The 19,738-nt window shown below is 38.9% G+C and overlaps 2 protein-coding genes across 2 annotated transcripts; one reads left to right on the top strand and one right to left on the bottom strand.

Moving 5' to 3' along the window:
* Positions 1–1,764: 1,764 nt before the first annotated feature.
* On the bottom strand, positions 1,765–12,633 carry fam199x (family with sequence similarity 199, X-linked). Its single transcript, XM_008419796.1, has 8 exons — positions 12,537–12,633; positions 11,148–11,335; positions 7,927–8,146; positions 7,670–7,828; positions 7,435–7,596; positions 6,323–6,506; positions 6,076–6,170; positions 1,765–4,257 (listed from the first exon to the last, which is right to left on the bottom strand). The coding sequence occupies exons 2-8, from the start codon at positions 11,312–11,314 to the stop codon at positions 4,084–4,086; spliced, it is 1,161 nt and encodes a 386-aa protein (XP_008418018.1). The 5' UTR covers positions 11,315–11,335; positions 12,537–12,633; the 3' UTR covers positions 1,765–4,083.
* A 39-nt stretch (positions 12,634–12,672) lies between these two features.
* commd5 (COMM domain containing 5) lies at positions 12,673–17,015 on the top strand. Its single transcript, XM_008419795.2, has 7 exons — positions 12,673–12,884; positions 13,076–13,236; positions 13,975–14,003; positions 14,078–14,128; positions 14,293–14,388; positions 14,560–14,635; positions 16,525–17,015. Exons 1-7 carry the CDS (start codon positions 12,764–12,766, stop codon positions 16,624–16,626), a joined length of 636 nt encoding a protein of 211 aa, XP_008418017.1. The 5' UTR covers positions 12,673–12,763; the 3' UTR covers positions 16,627–17,015.
* Positions 17,016–19,738: the final 2,723 nt, after the last annotated feature.

Below are 19,738 nucleotides of genomic sequence, written 5' to 3'. Positions count from 1 at the left end.
CCAATAAAAGAAATGTGTTTTAATACCAAAAAAGTCAACCTTCAAATAATTATGTTCAGTTATGCACTCAATACTTGGTCAGGAATCCTTTTGCAGCCTTCAATGCGGCGTGGAGGCCATCAGCCTGTGGCTCTGCTGAGGTGTTATGGAGCCCAGGATGCTACGATGGCCTTAAGCTCATCCAGAGTTTTGGGTCTTGCGTATCTCAACTTTTTCATCACAATATCCCACAGATTCTCTATGGGGTTCAGGTCAGGAGAGTTGGCAGGTCAATTGAGCACAGTAATACCATGGTCAGTAATACCATGGTCAGTAATACCATGGTCAGTAATACCATGGTCAGTAATACCAGTGGTTTTCTCACTGTGAGCAGGTGCCAGGTTGTGCTGAAAAATGAAATCTTCATCTCCATAAAGCTTTTCAGCAGATGGAAGCATGAAGTGCTCCAAAACCTCCTGATAGCTGCTGCATTGACCTGCCCTTGATAAAACACAGTGGACCAACACCAGCAGCTGACATGGCTCCTCAGACCATCACTGACTGTGGGTACTTGACACTGGACTTGTGGCCTTTTGGCATTTCCTTCTCTCCAGTCTTCCTCCAGACTCTGGCAACTTGATTTCCGAATGACATGCAAAATTTGCTTTCATCCGAAAAAAGTACTTTGGACCACTGAGCAACAGTCCAGTGCTGCTTCTCTCTAGCCCAGGTCAGACGCTTTTGCCGCTGTTTCTGGTTCAAAAGTGGCTTGACCTTTGACCTGGGGAATGCGGCACCTGTAGCCCATTTCCTGCACACGCCTGAGCACAGTGGCTCTGGATGTTTCTACTCCAGACTCAGTCCACTGCTTCCCCCAAGGTCTGGAATCGGCCCTTCTCCACATATTCCTCAGGGTCTGGTCACCTCTTCTCGTTGTGCAGCGTTTTCTGCCACACTTTTTCCTTCCCACTGAGGTGCCTTGATACAGCACTCTGGGAACAGCCTATTGGTTCAGAAATGTCTTTCTGTGTTTTACCCTCTTGCTTGAGGACGTCAATGATGGCCTTCTGGACAGCAGTCAGGTCAGCAGTCTTACCCATGATTGCGGTTTTGAGTAATGAACCAAGCTGGGAGTTTTTAAAACCCTCAGGAATCTTTTGCAGGTGTTTAGAGTTACTTTGTTGATTCAGATGATCAGGCTAACTGCTCGTTCAGAGAACCTTTTCATGATATGCTAATTTTTTGAGACAGGGATTTTGGGTTTTCATGAGCTGTATGCCAAAATCATCAGTATTAAAACAATAAAAGACCTGAAATATTTCAGTTGGTGTGCAATGAATCTAAAATATATGAAGGTTTAATTTTTATCATTACATTATGGAAAATAATGAACTTTATCACAATATGCTAATTTTTTTAGAAGGACCTGTACATCTTCTCACTCCCTTCTTGTTCTCTTCTCCCTTCTTGTTAAATTAAGACGTTTTATCCTTCAAATATAGTGATTCTTGCAGAGAGTGTTTATAAAGTATTTAAACTACACCCCAAAATTAGTAATTATTACAAACATTAAAATACCCCTTATTGTCATCTACTCAGCACATTTTGAACAATGTAGGGTTGTCCAAAGTAAAATTATTTCAACCGTAACATACCTATTTTTATAATGGAAAATTGTTTGTCAGAAGGCAAATTTTTTTTAAATACAAAAATAATTTTTTTCTTGTAAAAAAAAAACAACTTACTCCAACTCCAGTAGTTAAACAGCAATGACTCCACTCAGACTTTGATTTTAAGCTCATTTATTTTTTAGCAGTTCTTGGTACCTTATTCACACAAACTTCTTTTCATTTTAAATCACATTTGTTTCAAAATTATTTCAATTTCCAAAATAGAATCTTAATATTTTCCAATGCTACAGAAGACATAAACCTGTTTTTAAAACATAACGGCTGTAATTTATATCTTTATATATATGAACAGTAACATTTCAACTATATGACAAACAGCAGACGTTTGTGCCAGTAACTGCAGTGGTTTAAACACCTTACAGCTCAGGAGGAGTGAAAGAGTCACAACGTAACAGAGAGAAACAACAAAAAAAAAACAAACACAAAGCGGCTAAATCTAGAAAAATTAAAACAATAGCTTCAGTTTTCCAAAGAGGCTGTTTTTGTGGCGCCGCGTCAACATTTAGTTGAGCTGAAATGTGGAAAAAGTAGGAGAATACGATTTTATGTCTGCTGGCATTTTAGACTCAAATCATTGAGTGCGCTCACCCAGAAACAAACGTCTGAGTTTCAGAATGCGATGAAACGCCACAAAATCGAAAACAAAAGCATAATAAGGGACAAATATAAACACTAGAAGCTGTGATAACCAATAACTTTACCCAAAACAAACTGAGCTGAAGCCGCCACCAAAGCAGGATGCTAGTGTTACTATTTACAAGAAGTATGAGCCGTTTTAGTAAATGTAGGATATCAAATGAACTAATTCCTGGCCCGTGGGGGGAGAGCGGTTCAAACATGCAGGGTTTCAGTGCTCCCTCTAAGCCTTGGTGAAAATGAGGCTGCAGCGCCTCAGCGGAGAGAAAGACAGACCAGCTCACTTCCTTTGAGACCTCTGGAATGAAGAACCGTTTTGATTTCAGCTCTGACAGAACGAAGGCTGAAGAAAATGGAAATAGAAAACAGAGACCGTCCACAAGGCAGTAAGTTGAACCCAGACTGCAGTCTGTCTGTATTCATGTCACAAAACATGGTGCAGAAATGTATTGTTTGCTGCTGCATGTCGTTTAAAGACGTGATTTAAAGCTGCAAGTGTGGAGCTTTTATAAAAATGTTTTGACATATTTGATAAAACTGTTAGTATGTCATGACAATATGAGACACATAACCTGTGAAATTTTTTTTAACTCTTCTGCATTTTCCTCCAGCACTAACTGCAGAAATACACCACTCAGAAACAACCAATCAGGACCAGGAGGAGGGTCTTAGCACTGTCAATCAATCTTGTATACATGCTGCTTACAGCTCCCCTTTGCATTCTGTCATGAATGCTATCATTAGTTAGCATGGTCATCGATGACAGCAGATAAATGGTTTTCCTGTAACGGTAAGTTGTTTCTCTGCTATAAACTTCACATGCTATTTTTATTTTTCAAACTTTTACTGTTTGATTTTTTGTTTGTTAATTTTGATTGCTAATGCTAACGTTAGTTAGCATGGCTTTTAATGGTGGTGGATAAACTGTTTTCCCTGTCACAGCACGTTATTTCTGTGCTAACCCTAAGTTTTATTTTTATTTCTAACTTAGTTTTACTGGGTTTGCTCAGTTTGCTAACCCAATTGCTTATACATTTGCTAAGTGTATTATTAGTCAGTGGGGAATATTTAAGACATTATCTGAAAAGAATGTTCAATGTAAAACGGTCGTTGCCGTTACGTTTGTATGTTTTTTATGTTATGAAGTTTATTGTTTAAAAAAAAAAGTTTCCGCCATTTGCACATTTACCAAGTGCATACGCAGGCTTGATTGACAGCAATAAGACCCTCCTCCAGCCTCCGATTGGTTGTTTTTTTGCAGCTGGTGGGTGGAGCTTGATTTTTTTCACACATTATCTGTCTCACAGCATATTGTCACGACACAGCGACAGTTTTGACAAATACGTAAAAAAAACATTTAAAAAGTTACTTACTGCAACTTCAAATATGTTGAAGAAGAGAAAAATTAGGGAAATGTTTTCATTGAGCATTTTGTAGAAAAAAAACAAAAACAAAACAACAGTGATTCCTGATCTGCCCTCCTGTCTGTCGTAGTTCTAGTAGCATCAGCTGATAAAAGCTTCTCTAAGCAGCAGTCCTCTTGTTGCTAGCGGTGTGTCAGCTAACCTGTGGTGCTAAGCAGGCTAAACCAAGATCGGTATTTTCCCAAAGCGTCAGCAGCGTTATTACAGCGTTGCAGTAGAAGCACTAGCATGTCGAGCTAAAGTCGCAGGCCACTGGAAGCGAAACACTGCCAAGCGCACGAACTGGGATGAAACGCGTCGGGTTAGGCGGAAAGCTTGCAGGCCTAGAGGGAGCACTGATTGGTTCACTGGTGTCACATCAGTATGTCCAGGTCGTCTCCGTGGTCGTCCTCCTCCGTCACCCGTAGCGACAGCACCTCCTCGTTCAGGAAGAGGCCACTCAGGCGCTCCTTACGCGCCTGCCGCTGCTCCTTCAGCTGACGCTTACGGAGCGCTTTCTGCTGGAGCTTCCGCTGCTTTGATCGCTTCTGGAGCAAGGAGGTAAATAAGATAAAGATAAAAAAAATTCACAATCACAAATTGCTACAGCACGTTTCTATACACATGAGTACAGAATTATTCATATTCCTGGCAGATTTAGGTTTAAACTTTAGGTTTAACTGCATGTTTCATTTGATTGGGACATTTTGGAGCTCTTGAGAAAAGACAGCTCAACAAAAATATCAACAGAAACGTAAAAAAATACGGGGGAAAAAGATCAGCAATTCAGGGTTCCCCCAGTGTATTACAAGCCTGGCGGGTCGCCAGGCTTTACTTGTGCCACCACCATGCCAAGCATTGCTTATTTATTTATTTTTTAAATGTTTGCATTTTTTAAGACTTTTTAGTTGGTGTTCAGGCATTAATCTTCCAATCTTTTGATAACAAATGATATTTTCAAATTTCCTGTCAACTTTAAGCCTTTTTTAACTCAAAAACACGACGGGGCCGCTGGATGAATGACCGGCCTACCACCCAAGCACCGGGCTTGGCAAGTTTTCTGGGGGAAACCTTGCAACTATAACTAACATCGGACTGGATTTACAACTGTATCAATATATTTTGTGGTACTATTGTTATAATGGTAGAAATTATCATTTAAAAATTTATTACAGAATTTTTAGGATTTCTAGCATTCACAGTACCACAAACACAAGTAATGCTTTTGAAAAAAGTTCATATTTTAACTTGGTTTTATGTGATTTATGCCACTAAACTGTCAACTTTAATCATGTTTTCAAATTTACTGATATTTTTGTAACAGTGAAGAAAATAGTGAAAATAATTCCAATAATGTCAGTTTTGGTTTTTTTAACAATAGAGCAAATTCATCAAAAACAAATCAAAATTCTTAAATGAAATTTTCACAATAAATAATGATAAATGGATAATACTAATGGTGGATAAATGTCCACCACTAGTAACAGGGTTTCTGCAAGGTTTCGCAAACTCAAATTTAAGACTTTCTAAGACCTTTTCAAAGGCATTATGAATGGAATTTAAGACCTGTGGCACAACAGAAATTTACAAAAGAAAATCTAATGTTTATTTAGTAGTGTCAAGCTTATTTGGCAAGAACGCAATTAGGATCATACAGTTGGAAACAGACAACAAATTTACACTAACCCATGCTATACTCAATACTTGCTTTCTAGCAAGGGTTAATTAGCAGCTAGTTAGCGTAGCCTCAAGTCTATAGTAAGGGCGTAATGAAGATGCCTGTGTGCGACTCAAACATTTGCCTGAAACATCAAGAAAAAATAAACTACCTTGAATATAAGAGCAAATATTTCTGTCACGAAAACATTTAAGACCTGTGATTAACATATTAAATCCAACTTACATCTCTAATGAATTTAAGACATTTTAAGGCCTTGAATTTAGATATGTGAATATAAGACTTTTTAAGGTTGCCTGTGTAATACCAAGATTTTATTTTACATAAAAAAGAAATAAAAATGTAATAAACATTCATGTATTGTTTTTTGAGATATCTCCATCTCATCTCGGACAGAAGCAGATTTCTTGGTTGAACTTTTACTTTATACAATAGTTATTACACTTTAGAAGTAAAATGGTCACATACAGTGTGTCCCCTTCTCACATTTTGCACTGCTGTAAACCACAGACTCATGTATTTTACTCAGATTTCATGAGCACTCGTTTCAGATTTTGATTTGTAATAGAAATATTTTCCTTCCATTTCACACTTCCTCACTACTTCAGATTTGTGTACGACATGACAAAGTGTGAAACCTTGTGAGGAGCACGACACCAGTATCAGAAAACCAGGAAAAGCTTCATACTTTAGAGTCTCGGATGCGTTCGGCGGCGCTCGACAGGTTTCCGTCACTGTGAGCTCTGCTGATGTTGCTCCCGCTGCAGGCTGAGGCGGTGCCACCTGGAACGCAACGCAAACTGTTACCGGGAAAGAGCAAGAAGCTCTAAATGAACTGGAACGGCTTTGACCCGTCCAGTTAAATCTGTTTAGGAAAAACCGGAACAAGAGGAAACAGAGAGTTCAAGTCGGCCATGTTTGTTTCTGGGTCTCACCGGCCACAGAGTTGGAGGCTGTGGAGCCCGTGGAAGAGCTGGCGGAGCTGACCATGCTGGCGTTGCTGCTGCTGATGCCGCTCACCCCCCCGGTGCTGGCGCTGCTGTGGCTGCTCCTCTTCCAGCCCTCCCTGGTGCTGCTGGCTCTCAGCCGGGGACTGTGCTCCCTGATGTAGCTCCGCACCTGAAACCGGCAAAGGGGGGGGGGGAATCAGCATTTTGAGGTCATTTTGTACAGAAAAGCCAAAAAGAAACAAAATAATGTCCCTCTATGCATTAAGTTAGAGGTGGAGGGAACGACTTGGGAATGAAACGGACTAAATCGTCTCTATTAAACTGCTTATATCATCTTTTTTTATTGAAAATAAAAACTCAAGCCTATTATTTCAATTTTCAAGAGTTTTCTAACTTTTCCAGCTCTGAACTCTGGAGATAAAAACAATACAGATTAACTATTACATGATGTCCTTTATTACCCTTATTAATAACACTGTTTTGGTAGTGCTTATGTTTTGATACGTTTCACACTCACCTCATGAACCTGACTGGTCTGAGAACAAAACGGTAATTTGACAAAAAAAATCCTCCCATTTCAATAACTTTAACATGAAAAATGCAAGTCATCATTTATTTCAGATACACAGATCGATTAGTCGTTGATCCATTAGGAATAATAAACATTTATTACAGCGAAACAATCCAAACAAATCGGGTTAAGTTAACTGACTTTCCTTCTCAAATTAAATGCTTTAAACGCATTTTTTTTTAAAGTTACACAAAAAAAATCTCTAAAAACGTTCTTGCTAAGTTTTCTGGCATTTAGCAAATAGAAATAATTTTAGTAATTCTAACAAACCTACAACAAGGAAAGTTTAGCCTGACTGAACTTCAGAAAGCAAGAAAAAAAAGATGCATTTTTATTGCGTGTATGAAAATATCTGATTCCATCTGAAAGTAACGTTTTTCAAATCTACACTTTGAATCAAACGTTTGATTGAACTTCATTACAAAATATCAAGGACTTTATACAGAAACCCAGCACTTTTAAAAGCTTTAAATCACCTAAACCTTGTATTTTTGGGAACTCTGTGGTGCTTCAGAGCGCGGCTCACCTGTTTGAGCTTCTCGTCGGTGAGGCAGTTTAGCTCGATGATGAACTCGCTGTCGGTGGGAGAGATCTGAGCGCACGGGTCGATGATCTTGATGATGTCCAGCTGCTCCCTCAGGCCCATCTCTGTGCTCACCTTCCGACTCAAATACTCTATGTACTCCACCTGGAAGGGACCCAGGAAGCGCGCGGTTAGCTTTTTGTTTCGACTGACAACAGTTTTGCGTTTCTTGTCCTACCTGCTCATCGTTGGTCATGGCGCTCCAGGGCAGCTCGTCCAGGTTGCGGTGGGTGTGAGATTTCGGTTTCCTCTTGGAGAACAGACATGGTGAACTCGGCACGCTTGGGATTATGTCGGAGAGGACGTCACTGCCGCTGGCGATGTCGCTTCCCGGCAACTGGTGAGAAAAGCAAAAAGATCCATGCAGAAATGTAAAGAAAACCTAAAAATAAATATCTACCCTGATAGAGAGGGAGGGGCCTCCTGAAAGCCCACCTGCCACTCAAATTCGCTGTCGGACCAGTCCCAGTACGTGCTGATGGAGGAGGAGACGTCGCTGCAGACGCTGCCCTCCGGAAACAGATCCAGGGACGTCAGTTCCTGGTCGTCCAGCAGGGAGTAGCAGTCGTCCTGATCGCCGACCGACACGGAGGAGAAGAGCTCCTCGCTGCACTCTGAGCTGGCTACGCTGGTCCCACAGGAAGTGAGGTTCCACCTGCAACCAGCAGACGGTCACAATGCAACACGGGTTCTGACACAACAAGCTTCCGATAAGGCGTCAGCTTATAACGCAGAGAACATGCTAAACGAGACGCAAACAGTTTGAAAATTGGTTCGCTAATTGCTTCATTCATTAGTTTAGTTATAGAAGTCCAACAAAACAAACATGTATCAGAATAGAATCATGATCAATATGGATCAATAATACATCTGACGGAATGGTCAAGAATTTTCTTGAACTCCAATCCAAAACCACACAGCATTCTGGGAGATGTAGGCAGTGGAAAGCCTCTAACTGTTCAACCTCTCACTGCTAGCTATGCAAAGTTCAGGGTTTCCCCCAGTGTATTATAAGCCTGGCGGGCCACCAGGTTTTACTTGTGTCCCCACCAGGCTAAGAATTGTCTGTTTATTTAAGTCTTTTTCAAATGTTTGCATTTTTTAAGACTTTATAGTTAATGTTCTGGTATTAATCTTCCAATCTTTCAATAACACATAATTATCAAGTGATATTTTCAAGTTTTCTGTCAACTTTAAACATTTTTTAGCTCAAAAACACGACGGGCCGCTGGATGAATGACCGCCCTATTGCCCAGCCACCGGGCTTAGCAAGTTTTCTGGGGGAAATCTTGAGGTTGGTGGCGTCAACTAACTCACGGTTTTGGTTACCTAGCAACAACCTGTTGAGTAACTGGTGCAGCAGCAGTGTCTGGTTCCCCACCGTGACTCATAAATACTTTAAAATAAAAGAACAACGTGGCGGGAAACCTGCATAAAACAGGAAATGAAACACCACCAGTTTGGCTGCGTTTCAGATATTTAATCAATAATTACTGATATGGATCGTTATGAAGCCCTTTTATAGTGATCCGTTTTTCAGAAACAGATCAGATTTATTTCCAGACATGCATAGACATACCTTGACCAAACATCTAATAATAATGCAAATAAAGTAAGATAAAAGAAGCAGCCTTTAAATTCCTCATCTGAAGAAAATCTACATTTATTCTCCCATCGGCTCGTCTGTTAACCAGGAGTTTCTCCCAGGAGCTCAGTACATGAAACCTTTTCATTAATTTTAACAGTCATCATGTCTCTAATTTGCCCTTCTACTGTGTTTTGATCATAAAGGCTTTTCTTCCCAAGAACCAATAACGCCAGATGACATCATACTAACACGCGTCAGCCATGTTATGTAATGAGATGTTTATTGACGGTTGTCAGCAGGCCTCACTGCTACATCACTGCTACATGTTGGTGTTTGTGTTTGTTTACATGCCAATTGACAAACTATAAGAATCAAAAATAATTCCACATAAAATGGAGTCGACCTGATCAAAGTCCGCTTAAAATCAAAACAAGAAGCAGCCAAATCAAAGAATATGTCTGACCAAAGTTTGTGTGATAAACCACTTAATGAAAATTGTTGTATACCATCTTTAAGCAGTAACTGTTAGGTCGTTACTATTGTGTATCAATTTAAAGAAGCTAACCCAGTGGATGCAGCTGGAACGACTGAAGCTACATTTAAAAAAACGCAACAAGAAACATAATTCGCTGTGTGAGGCTCACTGCTGAATGTCACTTCATGGTTTCTTTACATTCTGGTTAAAAGCAAACTGTGGTAAAAATAGAGCAAAAACTTTGGTGCAAACTAGAGAAACTAGAGATTCGATGAGAAGATAAAGAGCAAAGATAAAACAAACAAAATATTTGTTTAACTTCAGGATTAAACAGCTCTTCACTAAATAGAGAAGAGCTGTTTGGTTTTATATAACACTTTTTCAGCAACAAGGCATTTCAAATTAAAATTCAAAAATGCCTTATTATGAAATTAAATGTTGTAACTCATTATCAGTCATCAGTGTTTTGCATGATTAAAAAGAAAATAAAACAGCAAATGAGTAAGCAGCGTAAAAATAAAAGGAAGTGGTGACTGAGTGAAAAAAACCAGATAATTTATGATGTTCAGTTGAAATGAATCCAATGCAACTGTAAACAAAAAGGTTTTTAACCGCGATTTAAAGGAAATCAGTGTTTTAGGAGCTTTGCCGGTTTGTTCCAGATTAGAGGATAATAAAAACTGCATGTTTTGGTCTGAGTCTGGTGATGCACAGTGGTTTCAGTGATCATGATGATGAATGGAGTTTTAGAGATTGGCCTGTAATTCTGCAGTAGCATCTTGTCCAGATTGCTCTTTTAAATTGTATCAATAGTTTGATTTAAAAAATAAAAAAAAAACGCCAGTTGAGGGATGAGTTCAGTATTTGATTCAGGCAAAACTTTCTCGAAGAAATCTGTGGATGTGAAGTCGGCAGGGGGAGGAGCTTAAACGACGGTCCATGTTTTCTAAGACTTTCTGGTTGAGTTTGTAGAATTTTGTCATTTCTTCCATTGTTACTAAATCAGATTAAACATAACCAGGCCTGACATGATAACCAATATTTCTGGATGATAAATTGTCCCATATATCCCAAATATTGCTGTTTTGAGCTAATTTTTAAGTAATATAGTAGTAATGGCATAATAATGCAAGAACACTTTGTCAAAGATGAATAAACTTTAAATTCTAATGAATATTTAACAATGGAACTGGAAGACGTTTTAAATATCCAAAGTAAACACACAAAACAGCAGAAACAACAACTAAAGTCAACTATAAAGTCTCTGTAAACAAAACTGTCCTTCAAAGAAAGAGCTGGTTGAGACCAAAACAGCAGACTGAAGACGTTTGTCATCCAGTTTTTGGTAGAAAGAGAGAAAAGAGAAAAACGATAAATCATACAAATGGAAATAATTTATGTCGATTTAATTTATCATAAGATTAATTGAGTTATTGCGTATCCAGGGAGACCTAGATGAATGTTTATAAACCATAGACTTTCATCTACTGGAACTGTCTTAGTAATCATGTGACCGTTTTGTGATTTAACATTGTGCTGTGATTGGCAGGCAGCCGAGACGTCTCCGCGTACAGAAATACGCTTTCTCCTCACCTGTTGCTGTGGAAACGGTGTAGAGGGTCTGTTCTGTGACAAGACGAGAGCTGACAGCTGAACTCGCTGACGTCCAGTGTTCCCACATCGCTGAGGTTGGCTCTTTGGGAGAGGAGAGGGAATGGCTCCTCTGGGGCCAGAAACTTCTCGTACAGAGATTCAGACATGGCCGACTTTCTGCGCTGCACCTGACGCAAACGACACAAACGTGAGCAAACCCCGTTTTGGCTGTGAAGACACCAGTCGGTCCTGTTCTGACTTTCATGTGGGAGGGAACCATTTTAAAAAGACCAAGTGGTTGATTGGAGGATCAGGAATTTTTACAGATTTAAGTAATTTTTTGGGGGGATGAGGTACCAATCAGAGATCAAAACCTGATTGGTAATAAAAGGTCAAATACTGAGAAAAAATATGTTTTTATTCCCATTTAGTAAACATATCATGACTAGGAACTCTTGCCATTTTTGGTCAATAGAAGCGAATAAACCAAACAGCATGGACTTCATTTGGTTAAAGTTTTAAAAATCACATAAAAAATGAAAGTAGTCTTGTAATAATTTTACCTCCAGTTGTATTTGACAACATTTACTCTAGCAAAGCACCTGAGGCTTATTATCGTCACTACAGAATCAGTCATAATGGGTACTGGGGTAAGAAAAAAAGCCTGATAAGTGCTTTTCTAATCTTTGACATTTGACTCTGCTCATTTTGAAAAATTTATTATTTATTTATTTTTAATCATATTTACTTTGGATCTCAATGCAAATTCTTGACAAGAAGAAGAAAATTGTGTGGGGAGAGCTGAAGGAAATAACTTTAAGCTTATTATTCAAAACATAGCTAGTTTTAAACCTTGTCAGCATGTAAAACACTGGCTAAAAAAGACACAGTAAACAAAAAATAATGATTTTATTGTATCCAATACGAAGAGCAAAACTTTTTGAATCATATATTACAGTATTACTAAATCTTCTAACTTTGTATTCACATCTCATAGCTAACAGAATGAACTGAATAATGTCTATAAACTGGTTATAGTTTTGATGAGATGCGAAGAAATTGCTCAATAAAGCTACACTAGCATTCAAATCGGCATCCGTCACGCCACTAAATAAAAATGCAAAATTACATTAGATAATTTCTCTAAATAAGGTACAACTTTCTTTTAACCGTTATTTAAGATACATTAACAAAAGCGTTAACCTTATGACAACAAAAACACCCGCTAACACCGTTAGCTGGAAGCTAATGTTTCACCTGCCAACGTAGCGCTTACCAAACAACACAACGACAGTTAAAAAAAACTTTGTTACTGAACAATAATCATTTTAAACAGTAAACAAACGAAACTGGTTACACAAAAGCTTAGACAAACATCAAAACGCCAACCTTTCAGCGTTCAAACAGCGACCATGAATGCCATCTCCATTTGCTAATCCTTTCTTTTCTCACGACGAATTAAGCTGTCCTCGCGAGACTTCGCTGGGAGCGAGAAGACGCAAAAACTACATCACATGACCTAAAGCCGGAAGTTTTCACGTAAACATTAGGTAGCCTAAAAAAAAATAGCAAGCAAAAATATTCTGCATTTTACATCAACAAGAACACATTAAGCCATGTCTTCAAGCAACGTAAAAGACTCTAGCTTCTTGGGAGGTAGAATACCGCCGGAAATAGAGTCAATGTCGAAAAACCTGAAGGATGTGGATCAAGAGTTATTTAGAAAACTCCTCAAAGGTAAATGAGTAAAAGGCAGTTTAAAACAACGTAGCTCTTACTGTGTTTGTTAAACAAATTTCAGATTTGTAAAATGCTCCTTATAATGTCTTATTATTAAACTGTGTTGTCACACGTTGCTAAAATAAACATCACAACTTATCACTCTTGACATAGAAGATACAAATCACTTTTTGTCGTTCTGTGTCCAGTTGTGGTCAGTGCTCTGGAGGGCAAAGACTGCAGGGAGGTGATGAAGTCAATTGCTGAAAGCAGCGTCATCCCGCAAGAGAGGCTCAGTCACATCATCGCGGGGATGCACAGAGTTCTCTCAGAGGCCATCCGCATCCCAGCATCCCTACTGAAGCAGGAGGCGAGTGTTACAGACTGAACCTCAGTCACACAGAAAACATGCGACACAAGGTCACATGCTGCTACGGAATCACATCATTTGATTAAGAATGAATGCATACAATTGATTATTCGATAAATCGTATTCAAGCCAATTATGGGTAACTATTCATACTATTTCAACCTTTCCCCCCATTCTGTCTCATCACAACCGTAACATGTTTTTACTGGAATTTGAAGTGACAGCGCAGCACAAAAGTAGTATATATTTCACCAAAAGGCTRTTGTTGTTTTTTTGGTGCTGTGTCTCTGTCAGCTTTGCTCATCTAAAAGCATTCATTAATTATTTTGTCTTGACTGAGAAATATTCTCCACTAAAGTGTCCTGAATGCTCACTGCAACGTTTGAACACATGCTCCATCCCTGAACTATCCGGTGTGTTTTTGTTTAGTATTTGCCTTCTTTAACCCAGTAGTTTCCCTGGACTTTATTAAAGGGCATCAGAGTAAATACGCTTCAACTTTTCACAACAATTCCCTCCACTTTTGCAATTATACACCACTTCGTGTTGGTCTGTCGCATACAATTAAACGAAAATACATTAAACTTGGTGATTTTAATGTGATAAAATATGAAAAAGCTCAATGTTTCTACATTTAATTGCCATCCCTAGCTTAGTAGGTAAATTTTACATGGTGAATATTTCTATTTTTTATTAACTGAACCTTTTCTATTTGTTTTTGTTTTTTTTTATGGTCAGGCCTTTAAGGAAGATCTGCGAGAGCTTAGGTAAGGACCGTCGTCTCGTCTCCAGGCATCGCTGAACTGTTTTCTGATTTTTACAGACTCTTTTTTGTCCTTAGGATACCAGAAGACTTCATCACAGATTTCTCCAGTGTGGTTTTTGGAAATCGGTAGGTGGGTTTTCGCTGTGTTTTGATTCAGAAGTTTGTACATCGGGTCTCACGCTTTATCCTTTAAATGGGAATAAACCGAAAACCATCGAGTTTTGGGTCCCTTCGTCTTTATTTCAGAATTTAGCCGCATTTTTCCGTCTCGCTCCTCTGTGCGTTTGCAGACGTCCGGCTCTGGAAGCGGCCTCCTCTCAGAATGACCCTCACCTCCCCACGTTGGAGGAATTCAAATGGAGAGTGGACGTTTCCATTTCTACAAGGTAACGACAACGACTCTGTAGCTAGCTTTCATCATCTGTGGGTGAAATCTCAAGGTATAAACATTTAAGGATAACAAATATTTAGCAGAAATGTAACAAGCGAGCTAAAAGCTGCATGGAATCACTTAACTGTGTGTGTGTGTGTGCGTGTGTGTGTGTGTGTGTGTCCAGCTCGTTGGCCAGAGCCCTGCAGCCGTCCGTTCTGATGCAGCTGAAGCTGTCAGATGGGAGCTTCCAGCGATTCGAGGTACTGAAACAACTCATACTGTTTCCATTTCAACATCACACTTAAACTACATTATAAATGCACCCACAGTCGAACCTTTTGGCTTTTTCTACCTTCAGTGTTCTTTTAAATTGCTAATTTTGTCTGCAAATTACAGCATTTCCTAATCCTCCTAGCCTTTTTGCTAGTCCGCAAAATGGCGACGGCCAAAGTTGGGAGAAAACGTCAAACCCCACTGGTTGTTCAACAATAACTGGATATGTTTTTTTGAAAATGGTATCTTCTGTTGTGTAGTCATTACCCAATCGATGTAAACATAATCACTGAACAATGCTTTGACCTTTTAAAATTTTGCGTCTAAAAACAAAATCACTAAAGTATGAAAAAACCAAAACTTCTACTGCAACTAAGAAAAATGAATCTAAAACTAAGCAATGTTTAACTAATAATGACTAATAAAACACACTCTAAAAAACTAATTGAAATGAAATAAATTAGACAAAAAGTCACAATGAAATAAAACTAAACCCAAAACTGTTTTAACCTGGACCGGAGCAGTTATTTGAGCTTTTCAGTTAACATTAGCTTGTTTCCTCGCTGTGTTTTCATAAGACTCATTGATAATTTGGCCCTTTACATTTCAGTCAACGTCGTCGGTTCCTGTTAATCATGTGCAGGTAAAACTTAGAGGAAATCTTCTTCTTCTGCTTTACAGACTTACAGCCTCACTTTGAAGGTTTTAAAATTCAGCCACACGTGTTTCGGCTGCGTTCAGCGTAGCTTTAGCGGTGCGGCTCCAAAGCACAGAGCAGGTCACCCGACACAGACAGACTTTCTCTCTTTTACTGTCAACATTTTTTGTTATGGGTGCTTTTATGAGAGCGACAAAACAAAGTGCAAACTTTTGCATCAAGTTAAACAAAATTTGGGGAGGTTCAAAAAATACAAATAGTTTTGCAATCCACTTTTACAGGTCAATTTGTCAAAAAAAAAAAAAAAAAAACCCATCTTCAGTTAGTTTTGCCAAGTTTTTAAGTGGCATATGATTCACCTCAAAAAAACTGTTCTTTAATTTTTCATTAAAAAGCATCTATTTGCTGACAAGACATTAGATGGGAGGGGAAGGTTACATTTTGACCTGAAAGCCAGAAACTGTTCAAAACAAATGACGTTTTTCAGTCTTAAATTAACTCTTGATTAAAGTTAGTTGTTCTTCAGCTTTCATTTTCTGAAATGTGGCAAAAATCCAGTCAACTCCAGGTTGCATTCAGCTATTCAGAAAGCAAAAAGTGATCATCTGTTGTCTGTATGTCCGTTGTTGGTTCTGCACTGCACTTAATTTAGCCTGTAAGTTAAAGAAATCTGGCTGCGGGCCGACAAACTAAAGTTAGCCTGTGTCTATGTTACATAATGGGATCACAGGCTAATAACTGAAGTAACACTTGCTCAGTGCAGCACATGTACTCTCCAAAACAATAGTTTTTCTCTCCTAATCTATTCTACCTGTTATGGTTTTTACAGAAAATACAAAAAAATAAATAAATAAAAAAAATCAAATGTCATTGATGTGACATTTTTTTATGTCTCCATAAAAACCCAGTAGCAGAAGTAAATGCCAGTCACTCAAAATAGTGGAGTTTTGTTTAAATAAAACTCTTTAATTTCTGTTGGAATGCTGTATGTAAGGGGTAAGATATAAAATTAGATTTGTTTGATAGAGTGACTTGTTGCTTTATTTGATTTTAGCCAGCAGAGGGCGCCACACTCCTGCTGCATCGACGCTTTCTGCCGCCGCTGCTCACAAACTAGATCACTAATATGATCTAGTGATCTATTAGATTACAGCAACAACATCCGATTACACTGACACTTCTTAATTGATTGATTTATTTATTTTGTTTTATATGCAGGTGCCCGTGTCAAAATTCCAGGAGCTGCGTTACAATGTCGCTTTGATTCTTAAAGAAATGAACGACTTGGAAAAAAGGAGCATCCTGAAGATCCAGGACTGATAAGAAATCCACCAATGTCCTCAGAGACTCTTTAAACAAGAACCTGGAAATCTGAACTTGGTGTAGGAAATAAAACAAAAAAAAAAAGCTTTCCGCTCTGAGTGTGTTGGCATCCAACACACCACAGATTTTTTTTTTTTTTCATTATTTTGAAAGAACGACCAATATTTGAAATAGTACTGTATGTTTTGGTTTAGATTTTTTTTTCTAAACATTAACCACAAATATACGTGAACACTGTTGGTGCTTAGAGACAGCTCTTGTGTTGTGCCAAAACCAAGTCAAGAAATGTAAGTTGCCTGAGACTGAACATGCTTGTAACAATAAACTGATTTTTTTGTGTTAATATATAAAATTAAAATCATACAGAAACAAAAAAATCTTTCAATTGCATGTTTTATTTATTCTTTTTTTATTTATTTATTGTTTTATTCCCTTTAACTTTATTTTCCTAACCATCCGATACCTTAGGTGATTATAAATTCACTTATAACATGATTACAGACTCTGTGGTAATACTGGATGTTAAACTACTTATGAAGCTCAGCCGATTCCAGCAGGTGTTTACTAATTGCTTGTGGCTAGTCTGAAGGAGCTGAGAAGGTCTGCTCTGAGGCCGAAGCTGGAAACTGCAGCTCTGAGGAGGAGCCGCGTCTCGAAGGCGGAGCTAGGTCCCACCAGGTGTTTTTCATATAGAAAATTGATTGGAGCCCTATGTTACTGCCCCTTTAAATCCTTTCTAAAGTCTGGCTCGGTTCACAGACATTTTCCACACCATCTAACTGAACTTTAGCTATTTTTTAAAAAAAGTTTTCAGTTGCTAGACGTGCAAAGAGACATCAAGGTGGCATTTTCTTACTCAGAAGTCAACATCACACTTCTCAGACAAAAAATAAAAAGCTTAAAATATGTCCTCTAACTTCCACTTCACAATTATTCCCTACTTTATCAGAGGAGTAACATTTTCAAAAAACATACTGGAATTCAAAATGTAAAAACGTCCAATGGAAGTTAGCTAAAATCTCGAGGTATTCCTCTGTATTTGCAGGATGTGTTGTAATGCACAGTCCTGAACAAATCCCCAACCCAACACTTGACACATAGAGAAGCCTTAAAATCCTTAGCATGAGCATCCATCTGTTAACCTTGTGTAATGGTCTGACTTTGACAGTAACCGCTTGTTCCAACCCAGTCTGCAAAGTTCAGACAGTCTGTGACAGTTTGCCCTACATACAAAAACCTCACACTGATCAACTTTTAGGTCTGAGGGTGAAAAGTACATGCCTGACCGTATGTGTGTGTGTTTTGCATAAGATTCTGTAAGTGTCCTCTTTTGCATATATGCCAGTCTGTCTGTTCCTCCATGTGTGTCAGTCTGTCGGTATATGTCAGTCGGCGTTCCTGTCTGTGTGTGGGATTGAGTTCACGAGCCAGACCGGCCGACCTATATTACCAGCAGTTACTGAGACAGGCTCTGGTGGACCGATTGCTGCATGTAATCCACACTCACACTCACACACACACACACATGCACACACACACACCTGAACTGCTTTCAGCAAACAGGCTTTATTTGGGGACTGCAGTAAGCACCACTGACTGGTTAAAGGAGAAGCTACTTATACAGTGTAGGATAGTATCTTCCCCATTCGGAGGAAAATCCCTTCAGCTCAACTCTGATGTTATGAAGCCGTTACAGAATTTCAGGATTTGCATTCAAACGTGGAGCAAAACGAAGAACAACAGAGGTACAGAGGCAATAGGCTGGATGTGCAACAGCAAGAAGTCCCTTGGAAACTTCCACTGAGCTAGATTCAGAACTGTGATTGTTAAGTAAGATGTCACATAGAGTGAGGTTTTTTTTTTGTAATTATGCAAACAGTTTTTATGCAACAAAGACTGGCTGCACTTCAGAGCGCCAGCGAGCCGTTCCAGTTATAAAACCACCTGCGCTTCTTGGCCTCTGTCTCATTTTGATAACTCGGCATTTGCTTCAGCTTTTATTCCCGTATCATGTCGCCGTATCGGACATCCCAAACGGTGACCAACACCTCTAGATGGTCAAAATTACACAGAATATTATATCATCATGGTGAAATATAGTGGCTGCTTCAGGCTTTGGGGGTATTTTTCTTCATAAGGGGTCAGGGAAGCAGTCGGAGCTAAAGACGGGATAAGATGTTCAGCTTCCAGCAAATGGCTCTAAACCAGGGCTGTGCCATTTGTGGCCCCTGAAATGATGTTGTTCAGCCCCCTGACCATATGTCAAGAATACCACAAATTTGGCCAACAAAATAGAAAACAGTTGATAAAAAATGTGGAATTTGTCTGTTTTGCCTTTTAATAAAACAACAGTCCAAGGCCCTTTCTAGCAGAAATGTATAAGGATTAATAGATTCCATAAAAAGCTTATTTTTGAGCTGGTGAAACTAAAAGGAAAAAAAAAAGAAAGAAGAATCACAATAAAATAATTTTTGAATTTTTAATTTAATAAACTTTGTGAGCAGTTTAAATGTTCCAGTTTGGACACCACTGCTCTGAACAAGTCAAATTTACAATGGAAGACTTTAGCCATGCAATATGCTTATGAGTGAATGGCTCAAAGTCCAGACAAAGCTAACCAAACATCTGTGGGAAGTCTTGAAAATTACATTTCACACACTGCCTCCAATTAGTCTTGTTACTTTGAAAACAAGAAGATGCAAATTCTTAATCTCAACATGTGCAAAGCTTGTAGAGAAACCATTCAAGGTATTGACTTGGAAGCTTGTCACACTTTTCAGATGTTCCTGCTAGATCCATTTTCTTCTTTGCGCTACATTGTTTGTCATAAAAATTCCATTAAGACACATTAAAGCTTGTGGTTGTTACATGACAAAATGTGGACACAGTGTTATCCAATGTGCATTACATATCATACACCGGAGAATTTATAATATTTAGTCCCCCACCCGACGCGCGCGCACACACACACACACACACACACACACACACACACACCTGCAGCCCGTCTCTGCTGACTGATATCCTGAATGCAGGTCAGACAGGCTCCTAGAGGACCTGCTCTCCTGCCCCAGCAGAGAAAAACTATTACATGCGGGTTTGTTTTGTA

This window comes from Poecilia reticulata, linkage group LG10 (genome assembly GCF_000633615.1).
Source record: "Poecilia reticulata strain Guanapo linkage group LG10, Guppy_female_1.0+MT, whole genome shotgun sequence".
Taxonomy (NCBI): domain Eukaryota; kingdom Metazoa; phylum Chordata; class Actinopteri; order Cyprinodontiformes; family Poeciliidae; genus Poecilia; species Poecilia reticulata.
Note: the sequence above shows the minus strand (reverse complement) of the source record. Positions and strands in the feature narration are given on the sequence as shown.